General features: G+C 42.9%; 1 protein-coding gene across 1 annotated transcript in view; it reads left to right on the top strand.

Annotated features, from left to right (window-relative positions):
- LIN7A (lin-7 cell polarity scaffold A) overlaps positions 1 to 25,953 on the top strand; it is a 499,534-nt gene that overhangs the window by 236,116 nt on the left and 237,465 nt on the right. Inside the window, exon 2 of the mRNA XM_078674233.1 lies at positions 7,162 to 7,280. Within this exon, the coding sequence (XP_078530359.1) occupies positions 7,162 to 7,280 (119 nt within the window). The remainder of the gene's footprint in view (positions 1 to 7,161; positions 7,281 to 25,953) is intronic.

Here is a 25,953-nt window from a genome sequence, read left to right on the forward strand (position 1 = left end):
ATTAAAACAGAAAGATTTTTAAAGCTTTACGAAAAGCTAAAAGGTCATCTAATAACCGCAATTCAACAGGAAGGGAATTCCAAAGCGCGGCTGCTCTGACCCGGAAGGATCGGCCACCAACCCGACACAGCCTGTATCGAGGGGTCACGCAAGAGCTTGGCCCTCAGATCTCAAGGAACGGGTAGGTACATACCAGGACAGAAGATCTGCAAGGATTTGAGGACCCCCTCCCCTCAAAATCTTGAACGCCAAGCATAGCACTTTAAACTGAATTCTTGCCCTGATAGGCAGCCAGTGCAGTGATCTCAGTGTGCCGGAGACAGAACTCGTTCGGGGTAAGCCAACAATGGCTCTCGCCGCAGCATTCTGAACGCGTTGGAGGCGGGTGACCTCAGCCAAATTGGTCCCTACCAGGAGAGAGCTTGCATAGTCCAGGAGAAATAACACAGTAGCCTGGACTATCAGCTGCCTGGTACGATGGTCAAAGAACTTCAGAATGGGACGCAGCGACCGCAAAATGCCGAAACAGCAGGCCGCGATTTTCTTCGAATGGCCCACAAAACTAAGAGCAGGATCAGAGCAGCAGTCCAGCAGAGTGGCAGTCCTTTCAGCAGGACAGCATTCCTTCTTTGTGGCAGAGTTCACTGTCTAGAAGTGTATTGAATAATTGGGGTCTGAGGTCCAGCATTTATACCTGGGGTTCACTTTGAAGTAGAGAAAGCTTCAAGAGGTTTCCACCGGAGGTGTTAGGCATCCTCTTCCTCTCTGTTTTAGCCCCAGCTTGTCTGGGGTCAGAATAAACTAGTGACAATCCCTTTGTGAGAGTCCTCAGGCAGTGCCTTCGTGATGTGCACGTGTGGTAGGTGACAGCTCTTCCCCCTCATTAACTCAGAGTGACCCATCTTGCCAAATCCTATCGTCCCTTCGTTTCACTGTCTGGGAGCAATCCACAAAGACCAGCTGTCAGCTACTCTTAGTCATGTGGCCCATTAATAGGCTAAAGGCACCAAATAGGACTAGAAAATGGCAACTTTCCAAAAGTGACACTTTCAGTATTGTGGCTAAAAATACAACTTTACCATTAAAGAGGGCTTTTAATTACAATTTTGTAGACACCAGACTCGAGATGTCTACCTGCTTACAGCTACAGTTACAGCTTATTAAATGAAATAAGGTATCTCCAATGTTACTCTATGGGAGAGGTAGGCTGCACTGTAGTGAAAACAACTTTAGGAGTTTTTCAATACCAGTGCATGTAAAACCTAAAAGTACATGTCCAACTTTTTAGGATTGTATACATTTTTATTTTTGAATAGAAATACAATGTGGTCATTCACCTACATACAACGGCCGGCGAAGAGAGAAGGCATGAAAGAAAATAGAGGAAGAAAAGGGTGTTAATGACAGCAACCATCAGATGAGATAAAATAACAAAAAATAAAAAAATACCATGCTCACATATAATGGTGCTTATAGTGACTTCCCCACCTCCCCATGTGGAATTAATAAACATCAGTTGGTGTTCCTGTCGTGAGACACAAGACTCGCAGGTAAATTGGGCAAAAGAGCTCTCTAAAAGTAGTGGACAGATATTTCAAGCAAGGGCCCCACATTTTCTTGAACTTTGGTAATGTATGGTTCGCAATTGCTGTCAATTTATCCATACTGAGTAAGTCCCAGAGCTTATGGGTCCATTCTGCGTGTGTGGCTATGGCGTCTGTTCCCCATCATATCTGTAGTACCTGCTGGGAAGCGCACAATGCCAGAGTTATAGCCATCCCCCTGGGGGAGTGTAGTGGGGATGTTAGGGCATTGGGCAATCCCAACAAAATGTAGCTAGGGAAGCCGGGCAATTCGGTGTTTGATCAATGAACCTTTGACCAGTAGCGGTGTAATTTAGGACAGTGCCATAGCAAGTGGGAAAGTGTGCCAGAGTGATCGCAGTGGTGCCAACATCTATCGTCACTCCCCCTCATCCACTTGACTAAACGGGAAGATGTATAATACCAATAATGGACCACTTTGAGACGAGTCTCCCTCCCTGGGGCGCTGCAGGCCGAAGTGCGAGCTCATCGCAAGATGTCAGTCCATTCCTTGTCTGTGAATCGGAGTTCACACTCTACCTCCCACCTTGTTCTAGCTGACAAACCCAGGGATTTAGCAGAGGTGTTTAAGAGGACATAAATGTCCAACAACAAGAGAAGGCAGCGTTCAAAGGGGGTGAGTGGCCTGCTCATATGCGGACGTATCGACGGGTGGGTCGCCCAGTGATGAATGGCAACATAATGCCAAAGCTCTGTGTCCGGGAGTTCGGAGTACTGCTGAAACCTCATGAATTCTAACAGGATCTGGGCATCAAAGAGATCCCCTATGCATTTGCAGTTTGCCTCCTGCCACTGGGAATATGTTGTACCATGTAACACCGGTGGGAAATCTGTGTTCCCTATGAATGGTGTAAGGGGCGAAATGGGGGTAGAGGTTTGTTTAGTAACACAGAGGTTATCCCAGGCTCCAACTGTGGCCCTAACAGCTGGGGAGATATACACTCCAGGTGGGTGGTTTCTGCGCAGAAGTCAAGGAATCCTCCATATATGGACCCCCGCCACTGCCTGGTCCAGGAAGCACCAGTGTTTCTCTGCGTACGGGCATTGCCATTCCACTATGAATCGTAGCTGAGCAGCCTGGTGGTAGCGTAATAAGTGGGGTATGCCCAGTCTGCCCAGTCCCACCGGGATGTATGTACACTCCCTGGCCATTCAAGCATGCCAAACGCCCCAGACGAAGGACTCCATGGTGGTTTGGAGCTTCTTCAACACTGAGGGAGGCAGTTGTAGCAGCATCGCCAGCATAATGTATAAAATCTCTGGTAGTAAGGACATTTTGATTGCGGCTATTCATCCCGACCAAGAGAGAGGTCCCCCATGCTAGGAATTGGCCGTTTTCAGTAGGGAAGCGTAATTGTATGACACAGATCTTTCTATAGAGGAGAACAATTGAATACCCAAATAAGAGATTTCCTGCGTGGTCCATGAGAACGGGAATACCGTTGCCAGGTAAGCCTGTTGCTCCTGCGAAATAGTAAGATTAAGAGCCTGAGATTTGGCAGCATTCACCTTAAATCCTGATGCCCTCCTAAACAATGTTAGTTCCTCCAAAGGAGGGGGCAGCAATTGGCGAGGCTTGGTAATGGCCATAAGCACATTGTCAGTGTACAGTGCTATCTTATGAGACTCGCCACCCACCCTGACTCCCTCGATAAGAAGATGTCCCCGAATGCGCTCCACCAGTTGCTCCATATAGAGTGCAAACAGGAGACGGCAGAGGGGACACCCTTGGCTCGTTCCCCTAGAGACAGGAAAGAAGTGGGATAGTAAACCGTAAGCGTGGATGAGCGCCACTGGGTCAGCGAAGCAGGCGCAATGCACTGATGGAAACGAGGACCAAAGCCAGTATCCTTCAAAACCAGCCGCAGAAAAGGCCAGTGCACCAAGTCGAATGCTTTTTCAGCGTCGCTCGAGAACAATATCATGGGGGTCTGCGAGCAGTTATTTCTATCAATTAGGCGGAATAGGCGCTTTGTATTATCACCACAGGTGTGCCCTGGGACAAAGCCCGACCGATCAGGGTCTACCAACCTGGGCATATGCATGTACTGCCCCAGTTTATGGGCTAGAATTCCAGTGAATATCTTCACATCCACATTCAGTTAAGATATGGGGCGGTAGGAGGTGGCGTGTTTGGGGTCCCTTCCCAGTTTAGGTAGGACCATTATGATAGCAAATCTGATAGTCTCTGTAAGGGCACCTTGGGAGCTGAAGGAGTTGTACAGCCAGGTCAGTAAGGGGGGCAACCGTGCAGCAAAAGGTTTGTAGAATGCAGCTGTAAACCCGTCCTGGCCAGGAGTCTTGTCTAGCTTGGGACGCACTATTGATTAGGACCTCTTGTGTTGTGATGTCCATCTCCAGGAGATGTTAAGGTGGCTTGCTCCAAATATGCAGAGTAGTCCGTATGGAAAAGCGGCTTCGCACTATAGAGCTGGGCTTAAAGTCGTCTGAATTCGGCAGCAATGTCTGCACCGTACATCAGGGAATGCTGGGTGTGATGTACTAGAACTGGAATGGGGTGGGCATGAATCGTAGCGTAGCCTGTGGGCCAAATATGGGCCAATCACTCCCCTATCTTCTTTGGTTGTGGGGGCATGGGACAATAATTTAGTGTTGAGACACCACCTCCTGGATCTCAGGCAGCTATTGTGCAAGTGTAGTGTAATCATGGTAGGGGAGTGGTCTGATATGGAGGGCACCTCAATGTCTACATGGGTCACCACAGGTTAGAGAGGGGTGGACACTAGGAAGTAATCAATTCTGGAATAGGACTGGTGCGCTGCCGAGCAAAAAGAATAGGACCTCTTGGCGGGGTTCAATGACCTCCAAAGGTCTACCAGTCCTACATCTGAGAGCCAATGAAGTCCCTGTGAAGAAATGGCACAGTTGTTCCTGCTCTTTGAAGGGACCTATCTAAGTCCAGATTAGACACCAAGTTAAAATCCCCACCTATCAGAATCTTGACATCTGGGGTGGTCAGGATAATGTCAACTGCTTGGCGAATATAGGGCTCCTGATGATCATTGAGAGTGAAAATACATGCAAGTGTGAAGGTGTATTGGTGAAGTCAGATCCGCAATGACATCATGCGGCCTGTGATTTCGGAGTGTAGCTGGAGCACCTACCCCTGGAAGTGTGTGGACAGCAGGATCGCCACCCCATCTTTCTTTCCTGGTCCCAAGGACCAGAACTGACGTCGAACCACTTCGACCGCATAAATGTGTCTTCTAGAGAAGACATATGTCGCAGTGGGCAGCTTTCAGTTGGGACAACAACGCTATTCTTTTCGCTAGGGCATTTAGGCCTCTAACATTGTGGCTAACTATTTGCACCATGGGGAAGGGAAAGTGGTGCCAGCCGTAGAAACCCAACCAAATGAGGGGGGACTCCAGCTTGGCCAATGGAGGTAGTGAGGTGTAACCATGTTGCACAATGAGAGAGCATGGAAACATTTGTAAAAGGAACAAAGCAATAAGCATGAGTAACAGAGACACTGATTGGTGTAAGACAATGAAGTACTTAGTACAGGTCTATGTTGTCCACCATTCGTGTCGAGCAGCAAGGGGGTGGAAGGTAGCAGGAGCCTGCTGCACCCTTAAAACATGCATCGCGATTAGCGTAGTCCTAGAGTTCATATATATATAACACCCGAGATGATAAGGACAGCACAGGGGCCATTGCTGTCAGAGGCCAGGGATCCATTGTCAGGCGAGTTGAGCTTGTGGCCGCAGGGCCATCTCTCCCGACCCTATAATTTATCCATCTGTTCCAGGGACTGGTCCCACTGAAAGAGGTGCTGCAAGAGGCCCCTTGTAACAAAATAGGAGCAGCAGAGATGCTCGTAACTTGAGCTTCTAAGTGCCACAGCCTCGACCATCCCCCCCCCCCCCTCCCCCCCACCCGGGGCCGGTCGAGTGGGGTTGCCAGGGCTGGTTTCTCTTCCCAGTCCGGCCGTGGTTAGATCTTGAGCAAATGTCCAATTGTGGCAAGTGGCTGAAATCACTATGAATGTGGTACTTTGAACTGTCATGGCCAGGAGCAGATATGTTATTCGCTGCTTTGTGCGAAGAATTTAAACATCAATGTGTTCATACTTCAGTGCAGCATGCCTGGGTATGAGGAGTGGTTCCTTAAGCTTGACCTTCTCCAAATGTATGAAGATTTGCAAATGTAAAAGATAGGATTCTTGTATCATATTTTGTGCCAAGATTCTGCACCAACTAGTATTCACATGCAGTGGACAGACTGCACCAAACATAGATTGTAAAGATGTTTTCACCCACACTACCGGCTTGAAAATTTCATAAGTGTTGGTGAAGTTGATCGTTTTTTTTATATTTAAGAAAGTATTTGAATCAGTGAAATATAGCATTACTGTTTTTGTACAGACCTATGCAAAAATAATGTATTGTATTGTCCTTTCATGTGTACTTTTTTGTTTTTACATTATATGCATATTTACGTTATTTCTAAATATGAGTAACTTGATGTTAGGTCTATATGTTTAGCATTAACTAGAAATGAACGTTCAAATTCAACAGAAAAAGCAACTTGGATAATAAAGCCCATAGGACTCATCTGTTCTCACTACCTTGTCAGGGTTGCGGGTTGGACACTGTCTTTGTTGCGTTGGGCCTGGTTGTATGTTCCCACGTTTGAGTTTCTATTTATTGCGGTGGCTTTATTCAGAAGCCCTGCCAACCCTTACGGTGGTCGCATCTGCCTAGTTCCCCGATTATCTTTTCTTCAGCAAAGTCAAGAACTGTAAAATCGTAACATACAAAATAAAGGGTTATCTACCGAGGCCTCCACCCCTGCTCATTTGTCTGGAGATTGGCATTTCAAGTGCATTTACCAATGTCTTTGAAATTGAGTTCAAAATTGCTCTGTGTAATATGAAATTAATGCACCAAGAAGGTTCAGCTCGTCGCTGTGTAATTGCAGTCTATTTCTCTGAGCTATCAATTCAACCTGCTGATTTATAATATCAAGGCTGTGAAACTTCTCATCAAAAGTACCATACACTCCAATAATTGTATTAAATTTACAAGGAGTTTTGAGAATTGATTGCAGGATTAAACGTGAACGGTGCAGCCAACTGAATGTGAACTGGCAGATGTGGTCAGGGAGCAGGGAACTGCAATAGATCACATGAAATATTTCCAGAGGGTGTTTTCATTTAATAAAAACAATCTGTCAAGGAGAGGGCTCTCAGGTGCAGTGTACCCTGCAGCGCTAGGCATCCAGTTCAACTAACATTTGCTCAAATACAGTCGTGTATGTGAGCCACTTTCAGTTTTTTTGCTAGGACATCAAGGGTAAAAATATACTGCACAGTGCAAGCTCGGAGCACTTACCAGCTGTTCACACCACACCTTGTCGCTTGCTAATTATGGCGTCTAATTTGCATATTGAAGCTTGCAAAAAGTGAAATCACATTGCTCTTGAGAAACGGAAGGATGACTAAAACTAATACAAATTGTAAGGTGACTTTGAACACCTCCCATGACAACTGATTTCGTCTGACAGTTCCTCCCGTTTTTTTCTATTTATCCAGATGTGGCGAGAGCTATCGAACTGCTGGAAAAGCTGCAGGATTCGGGAGAAGTTCCAGTGCACAAAATCCAGTCCCTGAAGAAAGTCCTGCAGAGTGAATTCTGTACAGCAATCCGAGAGGTATGGTTCTGTCCAGAGGCGCAACTAGAGACACATTTTTGTGCGGGGGGGCTACTAAAAATTTCTGGGGTGGGGCTGACTCTTCCAGTAATATGCAGTGTGGAGACGCAGGGGCTCTAGGAAGGGGTCAAAAACAACAAAGCCTTGTTCTGTCACCAATGAACGCGCTTAATGTACACCACAAGAAGGGCTTTATCTTTGTCTGCCAGTCAGTGCTTAATTTGAGCCTGTGTTTTTCGGTGCTCGGCAGCGGCACTTAATTATCAACATCAGAGCTCGACAGTCTGCCACAAGGTGGCGCTGTCTGGCTAATTTAGACATTACCGCAACAGTTAATTATTAATTCAATATACATTAAAAATGACAATTACTTGCAGCACTAGCTATTCTGTTAGCTTTGGGGGTCTGAAATAGTCCGTAGTGTGACACTTGCAAGAGTGTGAATGTTAGTAGTTGTGTTGATTCTGTCATTGGCATCATGGCAGGGGCAATGTGTGGTGCAAGCTGCAGTGGCAGCTTGTTTTAATGTTTTTAATATTGTGATATGTACTAGGAAATATACAACATCCATTTGACCATCTCTAGTGATTGTTGTAAAAATTATTGTAAAAGATATTATCTTTCTAAATGTTTATTTTTAGTTCTGCACAAATGTGTTTTATGAAATTAAATATGAAATGTTTTTAAGTATGATACAACATTGTTTGGTGTTTTGATAAAGATGCAAACAATAAAAATATCAAGGAGATAAATCTAGTTCACGTGTTGCAATATATAGGTACATTCTATTCTCTTTTTCTTTGGTTCACTGTAATATATACACATCTCCTTTGTAGGAGTAGGGAATTACATCAAAAGGGAAATTTACAATTTTTTTATGCTTATGGACGCACTCACACAAGCTGCCTCACTCCTATTTCAAGTGTATGCCTCCTGTGAGTCGAGAGAGGCATCTTCTTTACATCACTTATTGCTTTGAATTCTGATGTATGCAGTTTTCTAGTTTTTCTTTTTTAATTGGAACATTCCGATACCACGGTTTGCTTTTGCGAGGCCTCATCAGAGGAGTTTAGCAATTAGTAATTTGTAGTCACTTTTTATTCACGGGAGATCCACAGGCCAACACAGATAAGTATGCAAAGTATAGGCGATTCATTCCTTTTCTGATTTATAGTCAGATAATTACTCTCGGAAAGTCCTAATGCAATTTTTTAAGCTTTAGATCAGAATCCTAATTTATCAAATGAAAGTGAGACTTGTATCCATACTGAGGTCCATAAAACCTTAGCCAAGAAAATTAGATCTGCCAAGGCTGGACTGTATTATATTCCACTAGATCTTTTTAAAACTGATGCCCCAGTATTGTGTAGAATTATAAATAATTTATTTGCATAACACTCAAAGTTGTAAATATTTAGTGTTCCACCGGGTTTGGTTCACTGGTTCAAACCACAATAAAACTAAAACATGTATTGTAGCACCACTGGTGAGTGTCTGCCAGTGCAGAATTCTATGACAGTCTTGCCTGCCCGGTTCTCTGACTGTGGTCTGTATATTACTCAGAATTTGACGTTAAACACAAGCATTCCTCATTCAGTTTCAGAAGGTAAAATTCTTTAATATATAATCCTCAAAATATATCAATTAGAATCTCTACAGTAAACTCCTTGGGCCACTGCAACGTGCCAGGTAAACTGGTAAGAATCATCAGTAACTCTTACAAGGGAATGGCCTGCAAGATAGTGCACGGAAGACAACACACTGAAGCCTTCCAAACGAGAAATGGTGTCCGCCAGGGTTGTTTGCTCTTGCCTTTTCTCTTCTTGCTGGCCATTGACTGGATCATGAAGACATGCACATCAAAGAGAAACAAGCATTGGCATAGCCAATAGGTCTCGCCTTTGGGACTTTATAAGGGTTTAGCCATGCAACAGGTGATGTTGTTGCACTAAGGATATTGTGCTGGATGACTAAACACTTATAAGGTACAAAGGCGAGATCTATTGGCTATGCCAATGCTTGTTTTCTCTCTGGGGCTCCACACACACACACACATAGCCTTCCCTGGAGATATATATGGAGATCCCATGGATGTATATGCCACACACAAAGCTCTCAAGTTTTCCATGTCCATCCATGCCCGAGTAGCTCTTCCAGTGCATGTTTTTTCTCTGGGTCTTGTAGCCCTGAATTTATAAGTGGGTAAACAGTTCTACAAGTTCTAGAATGGAAAGCAAATACCTGGACTGGATGAGATACGCACACACCTGGGAAAGTTGATAGTTCTGCACACATTTATCAGAGTAAGGCGCTTGGTGGATACAATGTAAGTGTTTTCAGATTACCCTCAATACCCACATATGTGGTTCAACATCATCGGGGACACCTTAGTCCAGCCAATTAGCTCCTCTATGCATCTCTATAAATAAGAAAGTGTTGTTTAATTGGTCCAATCAAGGTGAATCAGGACTTCAACTCCCAGAGTGCATTGTTGAACACCAAGAACTGGCTAAAGATTTTTCTGATGACTTGGAGTCCTGTGGTATCCTTACACTCACGCTTAGAAGAGGGTTGCTAGTCTGGATCCACTTCTGTTTTTTTGTGGGGTTTTTTTTGTGGGGGGAGTGGGACTGGAACTTATTTTTCATCATCAGATCAAATTTTGACCGAGAGGACTTGAAAGGCAGGATGAGGAAAACGATAGGAAACAGTGAGAAAGAGAGATCGAAGAGATGAAAAAGCACGCGCGACACTGAGGTTCAGAGAAACAGGTAGTGAGGGAAGGAGAAGGCATTGGATGGAATCCAGACAGGGGACCTTACTGTTGCGGAATTTGGCAGTTTTAGTGGCCTTCTAACAAAACATTTGAGCCCCTGCACTTATTCCTAATGAATAACTAGGATTATTACTTTAAAAAACCTAAGCTCCAACATGTGTGACACTTACAACCACTCCTGGCTTTTTAGACAGACTCCATGCGCAGTTTCCGCTTACCATTCAAAAGTGTGACGTCACATGCTGCACAGCATTCCTGTCTAAAAATGCAGGTTTTACCGAAGGAGCATATTTTACAGGAGTCACCTGACAGGTTTTTGGATAACATCATGGAACTCGTTCAGTGTTTGTGACACTTCTGGTTGATGCAGAAACTAAACTCCTGACCAATTATCAGTAAACACCACAAATACATTTTCTCCTTCAGTTGAAATAAAATATATGTTTCGTACCTTATTCAAGGGGTACGGATTTTAGCAACCTTGGCAGGATGAACGCCAGATTTACAAATTATATACTGACCTCTGCAACAGCCGATCAACCCACTGAGCTGCTATACGGCTAATAGTGGTTTAATCAATCTCTTTCGAAATGGATAAAACTGAAGGGGTCACATGTAGAGTGTTAAAGGTACCGCGCAAGCAACACAGCTGCCAGTGCCCCCGCCCGCATCAAGAGTGAGACCTGTAGTCAGTCCTAGGTTTTTAGCCCTCTGCACTTTGTATTATGGGACTTGTAGTTTGCTTTTCTCATCTTAAACGTGGACCTAAATATCGTAGAATAAACACTACTCCTGCTGGATTAGAAAGTGGGACTAGCTGAAGGTGTTGAATAAAGATCTGGAGAACTCCCTCTATCACAGGAAGAAATAGAAGGGGGGGGGGGCGGGACACCGTCATATCGTAACTGGATGATACACAGGCCTGGACTGCCATGCCCTGGGTTTGCCCTACCGTACTCAGCTGTGTTGACTCCATGTTTCATGGCTGTCAGCTGACCGACTAGGTCACGGTGGCTGATGGCTTTACGGCGACTGCTTCACTAACAGAGGTGAGAACGAACGGAAGGGCAAGGTTACTCATGCCTTCTTATTTAAATAAATATTTAATTTTTTTATCTTTTGTAGCAACTGCTGAAGGATTTCAAAGTTCTATAAAGGCAGAACTGCCCCAGGCGGTTTTGCTGGCATAGTTTAGACATCAGCCCTGTCAAGTACCACACATCTGGTGTTAGATTAACGCATTTCAATGTGGTGGTCCGCATCACAGCACTGAAATGGATAGTCATGCATAATAGTGCCTCCTCAGCTGTCAAGGCTGAGTCCTAGGGGTACGACTGACAGAAAGCTGGCTGGCTCCACACTGCTTGTAAGCAGGCTTGCCGACTGGCTCATCTCGCTCTGGGCTGGTTTAGGTAGTGCATATACAATGTAACAGTCACACCCGTGAATCAGATTCACTGAAGTCAGTCACGACTCGAGTCAGTGATGATTTCCCCAATAGGTGGGCAGCCTGGCAGCACAGTTATGTTAGCAGCACACCCCGCGTTCCAGCCATAATGATGTGATGACCCAACCCTGCCCTCAGCGGAACGGTGCAGGCAGCTGCACTGCAATCCAACAGCCATGAGGAAGCGACACAAATCATTGAATCCTGGTTGCGTAGCATCTCTCTCTAATTAAGTCCAGGCATATATTATGTTGTTTAAACAGCGTAGTCTGCCGCCCTCCACTCCTACCCGGGAACCCCTACCCTGCTTGTTCCTGATGAGTGCAACGCAGGGTTTCTACATTCACCCCGGCTTGGCTGTGTTAGCACAGTAGATTGAGTCCGCTTCCCACAGCCTCTCAGGTGCTAACCCTGATGGAACATTGGGGCCTGCAGCCTACCACGGCCACTACCCATGCAGGAGAGAGGCTGTACCGCTCATGACCCTGCTTCTTCTAGTAATTGTCACTGGTACTTACTGCAACTTACTTCTAACGAGTCTGTCATCATCATGCACCAGCCTGAGTAAAGTTGTTGCTGAGCCTGAGGTCTCGGAAACTGTAGCTCCTCTGTGACAGCCGGACTGCTCTCAAGCTGCAGCAGGGCCAGAGAAGCGCCCCACCTGCGTTGAAAGTAATTGCGCTAGTGACAACCACCGACTTCAATTTTGGTGGAGAGAGTGTTGGGACCAAAGGGGGTCTAAGTTGGAGTTTCTTCTTTTAGACTGTTTTCCGTACAAGTAATTACTTGACCTTGAAAACAACTAATACCTGTTTCTTACATTTTAAAAGTCGCAGCCAGGGTTGCGTTTGTTGTGTAAAGGTTTTGCAAATATCTAACATGTTATGCAACATTGGCTCGCGGATGGTCAGGTATTCTAATATGATTATTTTAGGAAAGTGAGTTTCAGATCTGAACGGATTCCAGACAGGCACGTTCCATTGCTCGTCTTGCTCTAGGGTTCAGGGAGGTCGGAAAGTCAAGGGTATCCATAATGATCTGAATTTGTGGGACATGTTGAAGAGTGGTGCTTTGCAGCAGTTTTAAATCTTCTTTCAAGTTTCTCGTTGCTCAAATGTTGCTTAAGAAAGTGTCACTCAATCGTTGAATGTCACTCATAATTACATTAAAATTATGGAAATGTCACACACAAGCAATCTCAAGCCTTGGTAACTATGAGGCATTTTTATTGTATTTACCCTCTATTGTGCTGCGCAAGTAGGTTAGGGGCTGGCTCATCAATCTGCACGCATGTAGCTTCGACACCAGACAAATGGGGACCCTTTGAGTAATGCCGTTGGTTGAGGTATAGAACGTTTGTAAACTCAATTAAGCGCGGCCACTTGTCCGCGAAAGTGAAAGCGTTGAAAAACAAGCTTTGAAATGTGACCCAAAACAGATGGCACACTGCACGCCTCTGCATGTAACCGCAAGGTCTAGGCCATAGGCGTCAACATTCTAACAAAAGGTGGGGAAAAAGCCGCCTTTGGCCAACTGCGTGTGGCCTTTGGCCAATTGCGTGTGAAAGCCACATGCAAAGGCCAATGAAATGTCACTACTTCGAGCACAAGCTTTCTCGAAGTCCAGAGTGATTCCAAGAGGCCGATTCATAGAGCCGGGCATGCTCGACCTAAAAATGGGACCCATTTGACACTTTGGATACAGTTCAACTACCTTAATTTTATAGACAATCTGTACCTACTTTCCCATACCCATCTGTAGATGCAAGAGAAGACTGACAATGTGGCAGCCACATCAGCAGACCATGGCCTCAATATCCACAGGGGAAAACCAAGATCCTGAAGGCTAACACAGCCAGCATGACTACAGTAACTCTTGAAGGCGATGCACTGAAGAGGTTGAGGCCTTCATCTTCCTGGGCAGTGTCCTAGACAAACAGGGCAGCACAGACACCAACGTCAAGGCAAGAATTGCAAAGCAAAGGCTGCCTTCATTCAGCTAGAGAAGATCTGGAGCTCCAAGGACATAACCCTGCAGACCAAGATCAGGCTTTTTAACACCACGTAAAATCGGTCCTTTTGTATGAAGCGGAAACTTGGAGGATAGCAGTGACCACCACCAACAAAGTCCAGACCTTCATCAACACCTTTCTTCCAAATTCCCTCGCAAACATCAACAATACTGACCTATGGCATTAGACTTTCCAGCTCCCAATATTTTTGAATGACCCTCCTTAGCATAAGTCAAGGGTCTCCGTGGATGTTGCAAGAGTCAGGAGTGTTCCATTTCCTATACTGCTTTCGCAGACGATGCAATATTAATGAGCCACACTTTGCACTGACTCCTGGATGCCTTTTCATCCTATTGAGAGAAAATCCCAGAAATAAACTCAACATAAAACCAAGTAATGGTCATGTCCCCAAATTACAATTCAAAGTGCATTTCTACATTAATGATGACAGACTAGAAACTGTTGCCTTATTTGAATTTCTTGCCATCAGGTTTTCTCTCTCTACCTCTTGGAAATCCTGTGTTGGAAAATAGGAATTGGTCTTTACTCACAAAACAGGTTGCGCTGTAAAGTTCAGCCACCACTTTGAGAACACTCTGTTTCCAATTCTTTAGCTTTAGCCAAGTATGTATTAGCCACTTCTTATGAGGCAAAACATAAATGTGCTCCGGCAGGCAGAGGAGATAATGGTTTTCTGAGAGTTGTGTTTCATTTTTGTCATCGCGGGTGCGAATATTAGAGGCCCTGATGGTTGAGCGCCTTGAGACCCTCCCGGGTGAGTAGTGCGCTATACAAATGGCATGATTGATTGAACTAACATGTACATGTATTTATATAGCGCAAATCACCAACACGGTATCTAAGCGCTTGCTTAGGGAACCCGTCCTGGTATTCCCCTGTGAGATACCCCGGCAGGGTATCCACAATGTGAGAGCCAGGCATCCCGCCGTGAGGGGCCGTAGTGGAGTTTAAGCAAGCTACTGCCCAGAGTCGCAGAGTGTCACCCCGTGAGTCGAGTAGGCACCGGAGCGAGAATTGTCAAGTCCGTGGAATTTTTGAGCCCGAAACCCACCGAGGTGGGGAATCGAACCCTGGTCCACAGCCGATCTCAGCTTCCGGGTCTGCCGCCTCTAATCACGGAGCCACGCTTCTCCCCTACATGGAAAACATGGAAAAATATTAACATGATATCTGGCCTTAATTCCCTTTTATTTTGGGTAAGGTTGTGGTACTATCCTAAAGCTTCCACCTTAAAGTTGCATCTGTTTGAAATTCCCTTTTGAACAAGTCTCTTCTGTACCATTTAATGCCAGCTACCGGAGTTGCTACTAATAATATTCTGGCAGCGTCTGAGTACTGGGGAGGACCAAAAGATCTCCCAATGATAATGGGCAAACCCTTAATTTTGGTCACTCCAAACCACTTCTGGGGCCATTCCCCACAATGAGGTTTGAGCCAATTTGGCTAGAGGCACAAAAAAGAGGTCAGGCCCAGATGTCAGCTACATCTCCCTATGGCAGTAACTCCTTTGACGTTAATCAACCTACTGGGAAAAGCTCCCTGGCCACCCTGTCAAGTAGGGAAAGTCCTACCCCAAACCAGACAACATGGATATGGGACCCCCTCTATACGTATTTTACAGGTCAGGGAAAGAGAGGAACACAAATATGTCATGCAAGAATATTCCCTCACGACCTACACAATTTTGAAATTAACAATTTTTATACTTTGACAATTATTTGACACAGGGTCACAACATTGACTTTTTTTTCCACAAAAGGTTTTTTTATTATTATTTTTTTATGTAAAAAATGCTTTTCATCTTTTTTTCTCTTTTTTAAATTTTCAAGTTATCACAATCATTTGATAAAACATTTAGTATCACATAGGAACAATAAAAAGACTAGTGAATTATAAAGGAATCTTTATCTTTGTACACTGCTATAAAATGGACAGGCTGGAGACTTTTGGGTTTACGGACGCAGATTTTAGTTCCCTACTGGGCCAAGTTGTAGACAAAAACAACACCACCAGCAACACACTAGGTGACAACAGCAAATGGCAAAATGTACTCAATCTTAGGAAGAGAGCAAAACGTATTGAATCACACGCATATTATATGCGGGAATATCTACTAGCAGGGGTCATTCCATCTGGCCTGAGAGTTAGAAATGCACCAGCGCTATTTATAGAAATACGTAAATTCCTGGAGTGATGGTCTTTGATATCTAATCGTTGTTCCAGGGATTGGATGCTATTAATTATAGAAACCGCTAGGGATATCTTGATTACACTGAACGATGAAATTCTAAAACTGGAGGAGAAATTGAATTCCTCATGTGCAGTGGACGATGCTAAAGATAAATTAGACAAAATACAGATTGAAATGAAAGACTTTGAAACTTACCTTATGAATAAAAAAACAGAGAAATTGAAAAATGATGTGCGTTGGTTCTCAAAGGAGAACATTTATCCATACTTGAATCCAAGCTATTATCAAGCAGGTAACCCGAACGAACATCAATTTAATTTCAACTATAAGAAATATTACACCAATTTTTCTGACACTGGCTCATCTGAGTCTGATAATGATAATTACCCACACCCAGGCCCAAGTGGAGGCAGATATAACTCTGGGTCTTTTAGAGGAAGGCAAGGTCAGCGCAATTTTCAGAACAGGGTTTTTTTATCAAGAGGCCCATACAAGGGGAAGCAAGTTCATTGGCAACAACACAGAGGGGGTCCCCACACATCGAGCCCACAACCTCAACAACAGTATGTGAAGACAAGGAACCAGCAATACTGGTGGTAGCGGGTGAACAGATTCACAATAGGTGTAGCAATACTCTCCCTATCTACAACTTATCATCCAGCTTATTAAAAGATGAAGAATCTTCAGTACTGAGTAAGGGTTTATCCTTTGTCCCCTTTTCCTCAATAGACAAATTCAAACTTCATGTCGACCTACATGCTTTTTTCAGAAAAGTTAGGTTGAAGAAATACTTTAAGGGGAGAGACTTGATAGACGAGGAGGAAAATCTCTCTAAATGTAAACCTCCATCCATTTTTTCTCCAACTCTGGATATGGTTGGACCAGAAGTACAGATCTTTGAAAGACAGGTCCTGGCAGATATTACCAGATTACTTTCCAAACCCCAGAGATTCAATTTCAACCTTACTAGACAAGAGAACTTAGCCCTCACAAGCCTTGAAAATAACACCGAATTGGTGATTAAGCCTTGTGATAAAGGTGGGGGTATATCAGTTTTTGATAAATTGGACTATGATAACAGAATAAGAGTCATGTTTTCTAACACAGAACATTACAGACCTGCCAACACCAGAGAGATGCACAGACTCAGTGTGTCGATTAAAGAAATGACACAATTGGCTTTATCCAATGGATATATATGTGATAAAGAATTTCAATTTCTTAATAAACCTTGCCCTGTCACACCAGCTATGTATGGTCTCCCAAAGACGCATAAAAATTAAACTAATCCACCCTTGCGCCCAATAATTTCCACTATCGGCTCCAACACTGAGCCATTATCCAAATACGTAGACACCTTCTTATGTCCTCTTACTCAGAAATATGAGTCATTTGTAAAAGACACAGGAGATATGATAAATAAAATTGAGGGCTTAGCTTTCAACCCCAGGACTGACTTCCTAGTGACGCTTGACATTGAGGCGTTGTATACCAACATTCCTCAGTGTCAAGCGTTACAGGCAGTCACTTCATTGCTGCAGAGATATCCCAATAATAGGCCGGATGAATTTATCCTTCAGTGTCTGGAATTTGTCCTTCTGAATAACTATTTTGAATTTCAAGGCAACTTATTTAAGCAGATAAAGGGCACAAGTATGGGCGCATCGTGTGCTCCTAGTGTAGCAAATACCTATATGGGAGAATGGGAGAGAAAAAACATCTACAATACAAATGCCCCCTTCTTTGAGAACGTCTCCGTATGGAGACGTTTTATTGACGATATATTTTTTATTTGGCAGGGAGATGTGACACAACTAGAAGACTTTATTCTTTGGCTCAATGCCAGTGATAACAATCTAAAATTTACATCTAATTACAGTCGCGAAAGAGTTGAATACCTAGACATCACAATTGAAGGGAAAGATGGAGAGTTAAAAGTAAGTCTTTACCGCAAACCTACTGCAAAAAATACCATCCTCCAGTTTGGGAGTTTTTATCCCCACTGCCAGAAGGATTCAATCCCCTTTGGGGAATTCCTTCGCATTCGGCGAAATTGTACATCTTTGATTGACTATGACATCCATAGCGCATCTCTACGAGAGCGACTAACTGATAGGGGTTACCGACACCGCTTAGTCCGCCAAGCCTTCAAAAGGGCAAAATATTATGACAGAGACGCTTTGCTTAAACACAAAAGAAATAAAACTCAAGACAAGATTACATGTGTAATAAATAATTCCACACTAAATTACAAAATTAAGAACATAATTAACAAGAATTGGAGAATTCTTGAAGTTGATAATGAAACTGTCTTGGAGAAACCGTTAGTAGCATATAGGTGTACCAGAAACCTTAGGGACCGGCTGGTCCATACAAGGCACAAAATTCAACCACAAGAGAAACAAACAACCTTGACTGATGGTGATGCCGTCCGTGGTAACCACAGATGTGGCAATTGCCATGCTTGTGATTCTGCGCTCGTTGGTAACACACTCCAGCACAATAATATGACCATTGCATTAAGATCTTTTACGAATTGTAGGAGCTAAAATGTCGTCTATTATATTGAATGCCCATGTGGACTAGTATATATAGGCGAAACGGGACGAGAGTTCAGACTGAGATTCAGTGAACACAAATCGTCGGTAAGAACCAAAAAGATGACAGCACCTTTAACCCAACACTGTGTTGATCTTAATCACAAAGAATCAGAACTTAGATGGTGTATTCTGGAAAAAGTCCAATATAGGAATGGAGAGCAACTTGAGAAAACTAGGAAAAAACGTGACTGTTATTGGATTTTCCGTTTTGACAGTGTCAGGACGGGCCTTAATGAAAATATTTCTTGGTACATGACAGAATAAATTTATCCTGTACACATTAACCAAGAAAATAAATGATCTTACCCTAATTATTTAATTCGGACAACTGAGAAAAAACGATGTTAATTATTTCAAACTCAATTAATTGAGAGTCGTACATGGGATGTACTTTAACATAGAGTCCATATATATGCGTCTTTAGGGTAAAGACAGCGCACTTTAGACACTTTTAGGGGTCGTTTACAACACACTAGACCCTTCAAGATCTCAACATGGCATGATTAATATATATCTATATTTTGCCTTTGTTAGCCCAATTTATAGTTCTTATGGCCATCCAAGTGAGGTCATTGCAATAGCCATGAACACCATTTAGCAATGGCGCTTAAAATACTAGTCATTGTAAGAAGTCAAGTATATAATATCAAATAAAAATAGAAACATTTGGTTTCACGATGAAAAGCAGTATTGTGAAATTGCAAAGTATGGGACCTTCACACCGCTAATACAACAGTGAGTGCATAATATGCGCTATACTGCATAAAAGTCGGGGTTGTTCCAGATTTAAGAAACAGTATTGATGATCCGGCCGTAATTTTAAAATTACAAAAAATAAATGGATAACCAACATATAGAACATGAAAACGACAACAGTCAGTAATGGCGCCCGTGAATAGCTCAGTCACGTGTGCTGTCTCAATCTAGTGATACCTGCTCTTCACATACAAAAAACAATTGCAAAGGATGTGACCATCACACCACAATTACATTAGCGTGTGCATAAAATCCGATACATTTCCTGAGAGTCAGGTTTGTTTTAGAAATAAGAAATAGTATTGATGATTCAGCCGCAGTTTTAAATTACGAAAGGGAACCAATACTCAACACATACAACACCAAAATGACACCACTTAGTAATGGCGCCCGTGAATATTTTGGTCACGTGAATACAATCTTTTGGCGCCAAAGGTAATACATTTAAGGGAAGATGTCAGAAGAGTTCCCCTGAGCCCACGGGGTTGTATGAGGTGGTCCCGGACGGAGTGTTGCTCGACGCGCATCGGAATTAACTAAAAGTAAGTGAAGCTGCCCGATAGAGCCCTAACACCCGAGCCTTAATATAAATCTCAAGGGGAGTGAGTAGTCCACCTTAATAGGTAGTTGCAAGTCGGGGCTGATTTGGATAGGTTACACTTGGGGCACCCTTGTCGGTAATTATTAATGATTTGTAAGTCACCCGCACTTTTGGATCAGGGTTAACTAGTGAGTTGAAATAAGCGCTGTGCACGACCTTCATTTTCGATTATTTTTCCGTTGTCAGAGTTAATCGCTGCTGAACAAAGGAGGTATATCGAATGGACTGTAGACTAGAATCCAGCAGACGGTTTTGAAAATAGGTGTTCTGATTTGTTAAAAAAGGTTAGTAGGATTACTTTTTAGTCGACATACACCAATATAGAACCCCTGTTCTTAGACTAAAGAACTGCTGTCGTTTTTAGGAAAATTATCCCCGCCGTAAAGAGCTGCCACCTCCAGACAATCCTCGTACTTTGGTATATCGAATGGACTGTGGACTAGAATCCAGCAGACGGTTTTGAAAATAGGTGTTCTGATTTGTTAAAAAAGGTTAGTAGGATTACTTTTTAGTCGACATACACCAATATAGAACCCCTGTTCTTAGACTAAAGAACTGCTGTCGTTTTTAGGAAAATTATCCCCGCCGTAAAGAGCTGCCACCTCCAGACAATCCTCGTATTTTGAATCATGCAATGACTGGGTAGATCGTTTATTTAATTTTGGTAAGCAGCAAGAATATAAAATCGAATTATATTGCTAACAAGCTCACAAATCAGCGCCCGATTGTGATATATACCTGTGATTTAATTTAATCTAGGAACACTCTAGAGTGACTAATATCATTGACTTGAATACATAACTGAAGTGGTGATCTACCCTACAGAAAGCACCAGGGTAAGGAGATTTGTCATAATTGTAACAACTAAAATAGTAATACTGCCTTTTTGGTTAGTACCAACAGGATGTCCATTTATATACTTGTCTGAAGTATCTAGCCATATGAGAGTCTCATATTTTCTTTTCCTGTTTTTCACTTTATTTTTCCTGTTTTTCACTTTATCTTTCCTTTGTTGAAATTGACGTCATGCCATAACCCTTAGTTCTGGTAGTGAGTGACATGTGCTGCTTTGCTAGGTTCTGGATCACTGACGAAAGACACAAAATAATGAAATAAGAAATGTGATTTAATATCTGTTTATGGTTCACACAGGGTAATTTAAGCTATAGTGATGTTTGTGTAATGTACGATTAAAACAATAGACAGTCAAATTAGATTATTGATACCAATGTATGTTATTTATCATTACAGATATCCATCCATGCAGTGGTTATAAATTAGTTTGTGATTGTTCTGCTAACAGGTCCTGAGGAAGGTGGTTTTATACCACCGAAACGCGTCGACCTTGCGTAACAACTTCGCGTTACAACTTGCGACCCCTCAGACGCAGAATAAGGAGTGAATGTAGAATGTGTGTGAGAGAGTTGGTTTCAGGGATTCTTGTAAGATTTGATTAGGTCTTTGTTTTCTTCCCTGTATGTATGGATATGTTTTTTTATTGTTCCTATGTGATACTAAATGTTTTATGAAATGATTGTGATAACTTGAAAATTTAAAAAAGAGAAAAAAGATGAAAAGCATTTTTTACATAAAAAAATAATAATAATAAAAACCTTTTGTGGAAAAAAAGTCAATGTTGTGACCCTGTGTCAAATAATTGTCAAAGTATAAAAATTGTTAATTTCAAAATTGTGTAGGTCGTGAGGGAATATTCTTGCATGTCCTACCCCAAACCAGAGCCCTTGGTTCATTGTCTGAAAGCAATACACATCTCACTTCAGGGGAGCCATCCAGCTATCAGGTGACAGTTGTATGCCTATAACTTTTAGGTAAAAAAATGTACATTTTTAAAGTGTCTTCAGCATAATATGTAGAAAAAACTTAATTTCACCACTCTATTGGATTTTAAATTATGATTAAAACGAGTCCTTTAATAATGCTACCAATCTGAATTAAGCATTTATTAAAAGTAGCAATGTAGCCCAGTGTTTTCCTATGGCATTAAGCAGCCTTGCTACAGTGAATATAGCTTTTGGGGATATTTCACTGTAAGGACATGTTCCACATTAAATTATACATGTGCTACTTTTAAAAGTCATACACCTAGCTTTATGGGCAATCAGGCCTAATTTGGGGTGGCTTATTAATACTTAAAAGGAAGGTTTAGACCATCCAAAGGAGTGATTTTGACAGGTTGAATTTACAGTTTAAAGCTGCCACAGGCATGTTATGTTACACGGTTGCCCATGACTGTAGTCTCTTAACCACAGCCTGCACATGTGCACTGGCGGATGTGTACAGATGTCCACGTGTAATCAGCCCAGTGCCCCTTACCTTAGCTGCATCTCAGCTGCCCTAACTTATTTTATTTATTTATTCTATTTATAAAGTTTTGTATACCGAGAACATGACCCAGGAGGGCATCAGAGCAGATATGAAACAATAGTGGGCAAAGAATATTTGTTACAAATAAGTGCGAGGCTAGCGCATTACCTAAGCGCGATTCAATGCGCTTAACATTTGAGTTCAGGTGGATCAAGTAATGGGAGAAGAGCAATCAATATATACAATACCAATATGTGCATAGCCTGCCAACACTGTTAAACACCGGAGTACATGCATGTAATAGACAATCACGGCATACTTCCCGACCAGGTAATGGGAGAAGAACAAGCCTTATATACAATACAAATATGTACAATGGCCTGCTAACACTGTTATTCCCAAGTGTACAACCATGTAATCAATAATCAGAGCGACAGAAAAGAGGGCAGTAATGAAGCAGCAGAGCCAACGCCAACGCCTTGAGGGCAAGACTTGATCATTAGGATTTTTTTCACTCCCTTTTTGAAAGAAGCAGTGGTTGGGATTCGACGGACATCCGGAGGAAGAGAGTTCCAAATCTTTAGGGCAAATCTTAGAGAAAACTCTGTTACTCAATCTCTTTTTGTGGAAAAGCTGTGGTTTCAGGAGCACTGAGCTTGCACTTCGAGACGGATGACCACCCCCTGATAATTCTAGTTTGTGGGCTAGATTGATGGGGTGTGTGAAGTGCAGGGCTTTGTGAGTCATGCATGTAATCTTTAGCTGTATTCTAGCTCCGTAAGGTAGCCAGTTTAGGGACTTTAAGGCTGGGGATATGTGATCATTTCTTTTCAACTTAAAAGGCAGACACTGGTGGTAAGCACGCACAGTTCAACTGCCATGTAATTTGCCAAAGTGAGACTCAGGAAGTGAGCATCACCCACAATAAAGGTAAAAAAAACAGGTGTTCAGAAAGCAAAACATCCTGGTGTAATAAATGGTAGTAAGGCCTACTTAAGGGTGACTTATTGATATTTTAAAGGGAAAGTTTAGGCCTGCCAAAAGGTGTTATTTTTACAGATCAAATTTGCAGCTTTAAAACGTCACAGCCAGCTACAGAGGGCTGGCCTGCAGTCACGCTTACACTGTTACTGTAATGGATGGCACAATGGATGCTGCAGATCACTTGTGACATTTAACTTACAGGTCTAGGATACTGTTTAGTACCATATACTAGGAACTTTATGATAAGTTAAATATGCCAATTGGGGTATTCTACTGTTGTCAAGTTGAAAGGGAGATCACATGCACTTTACCACTGGCTAGCAGGTGTAAAGTGCACAGAGTTCCACAAACAGCAACAACATTAAACGCAAAAATCTGGGGGTACTGCATGGAAAAGATGGGGCCCGATTCACAGAACTAACTTAAGACAAAATCCTAAACGAACTACCATTTTGGTATTCACAGAAGGCACCAGGGCCCGGACTGGCTACCGGGTAGTTGTGTGTGCTGCCGTGCTGGGGGCTTATTTCGTTGATGGGGACCTGCGTGTGCAAAACGAAATTCGTTTTGCTTTTTTTATTTCAAATCGTACGCAGGCCCCTATCAACAAAATAAGCCCCCACCACAGAGAAATTAGCCCCTAGCTCGGCAGCACACACAACTGCCTGGTAGCCAGTCCGGCCCTGGAAGGCACTTACTCATTTTGGTAATCACAGAAAGCACTTACTCATTTCGTTATTCACAGAAGTTAGGAGTCCTAACTTTCGGACTTCTAATTGCTTTCTGTGACTACCGAAAGTCTTAAAAATAGGATTTTTGTCAGTTTTGTAGTAGTAAAGTTAGGACTCCTAACTTTAGGACTCCTAAACTGAGAAAAATCCTAACTTTAAGACTTTCGGTATTCACAGAAGGCATTTAGGAGTCCTAAAGTTAGGAGTCCTGACTTTACTACTCCTAAACTAAGAAAAATCCTAACTTTAAGAATGTCGGTACTCACAGAAGGCATTTAGGAGTCCTAAAGTTAGGAGTCCTAACTTTACTACTCCCGAACTGAGAAAAATCCTAACTTTAAGACTTTTGGTATTCACAGAAGGCATTTAGGAGTCCTAAAGTTAGGACTCCTAACTTCTGTGAATACCAAAATGACTAAGTGCCTTCTGTGAATACCAAAATGAGTGTGTGCCTTCTGTGAATACCAAAATGGTTGTAAGTTTAGGATTTTGTCTTAAGTTAGTTCTGTGAATCAGGCCCTTACTTATTTGCTGCATTACTCCTTAACCTATTCCTCGACAAATAACTATGCATGTAGTAGTGTGCACCACCAGGAGTAATTCTTGCCAGATGGTGCCACTTTCCGTCCCTCTTATCTCACTTCACCAGTTCTATTACTGACTGGATCGTTGCAACCTAGGTTTCAGTTTCCAGAAACAATATATGCAGATTTGTGTGACATGACTTCACAGCTTCCATCTTCCTGCAAAAGATTTTCCCCATCCTATTCACCTCCTACTTAGTGCTATTCGCTGTTGCTGGTTTCCTCTCCCCCGATACTCTTCTACACAGTAAGCAGAATCACTCAACAATTGCACCTGATCACACTTTACAGAATTAATCAACATCCCTCTTGATTTCCTTCAGCAGTGAAAACCATCATACAGAAACAGGTTATTCTTCCCAAGGTGGCTGATCAAGAAACCTTAATGACTTGTCTTATGGATCTGTTACCGTGAAAATTAACTGCACCCAGCACAATTTCCTTTTTGTCTACAAGCACCATCTCTACATTGCTAATTATGCAGTCCTGCGGCTTTCTCAATGCTCTTCTCCCCACTTGTAAACAGGCACAATTCACTGTGGAGTGAACACAGATACATATTTCCTTGCACCTGTTCTGTGTCATGTGTCATGCCTCGTCATGTGATGCTATGCCATATAATATAATATTTGTAGAATATAATTGGTACCATCTAAAGAGCCGCGTGTTGCTTTGAGTCAAGGAACCTTGCAAACACATGAAAACTTCTCGTATCACATTAAGAGGAAAAGAGAAATTATATACTGAGCCATGAGTCAGAGTAAGGGTGGGCAACAGCCAATACGAGCCTTGGACGATTGGTGGGGAGCACGCAACAGGGTTGTCTACTGTCCCCTCTCCGTTTTGCCCTTGTGATGGAGCTATTGGTAGTCTGGGCACAACGAGAGGTGCAGGAATGAGTTATTGTTTTGGGGGATGTACGGTATGTCATCTCCTTATATGCTGATGATGTGTTGTTTTATCTGTCGTCCCCCCGGGAGTCGGTCCCAGTGTTGCTAGGTATGTTGGAAGATTTTGGGTCATATTCTGATCTCTGGATTAATCACGCAGAGTCCTTGCTGTTCCCTCCTGCTAGTCTGGCCCAGACCCTGGCGGACAGATTGCCGGGAGACATTCCACTTCAGGTACCTAGGAATTCATGTAGCAAACTCGCAGGAACTTCAGCTTCGACACAATATGGGTAGGGTCTTGGAAGGACTGCTAACCTCAGTGGCATTCTAAAACACATTGCTCCTTTCGTTAATGGGTAGGATGGTGTTGTAACCTAGATGTCTGTATGTACTGCAGATTTCCCTTTCCCTGATACCCAGCTCGTATATTGTGGCAGTTGGATACCATCCTTATCTCTCTCTAGTGGGCTTGAAAGCGTAGTCGAGTGGCATTGTCGACTTTGACCAAGTGGTATTCGGATTGGGGACTTGAGGTCCAGCACCTTGAATTATATTATTTTGCTGCTCAACTGCAGTGTGCGGCTAAATGGCGGGACTCCTCTGATAATTATGAAAAAAGCATATTGCGAGGCAGGGTGCGGTTGACTCGTCTTCCAGAATTCCTAATGGATGGTGTGGGGGTCATGCCGGACACCCCTTATGATGTCAGGCATACGGCCACATTATAGCATAAGTTTGTACAGTCGGTATTGAGGT

The sequence above is a fragment of the Lissotriton helveticus genome, chromosome 1_1 (assembly GCF_964261635.1).
Source record: "Lissotriton helveticus chromosome 1_1, aLisHel1.1, whole genome shotgun sequence".
NCBI lineage: Eukaryota > Metazoa > Chordata > Amphibia > Caudata > Salamandridae > Lissotriton > Lissotriton helveticus.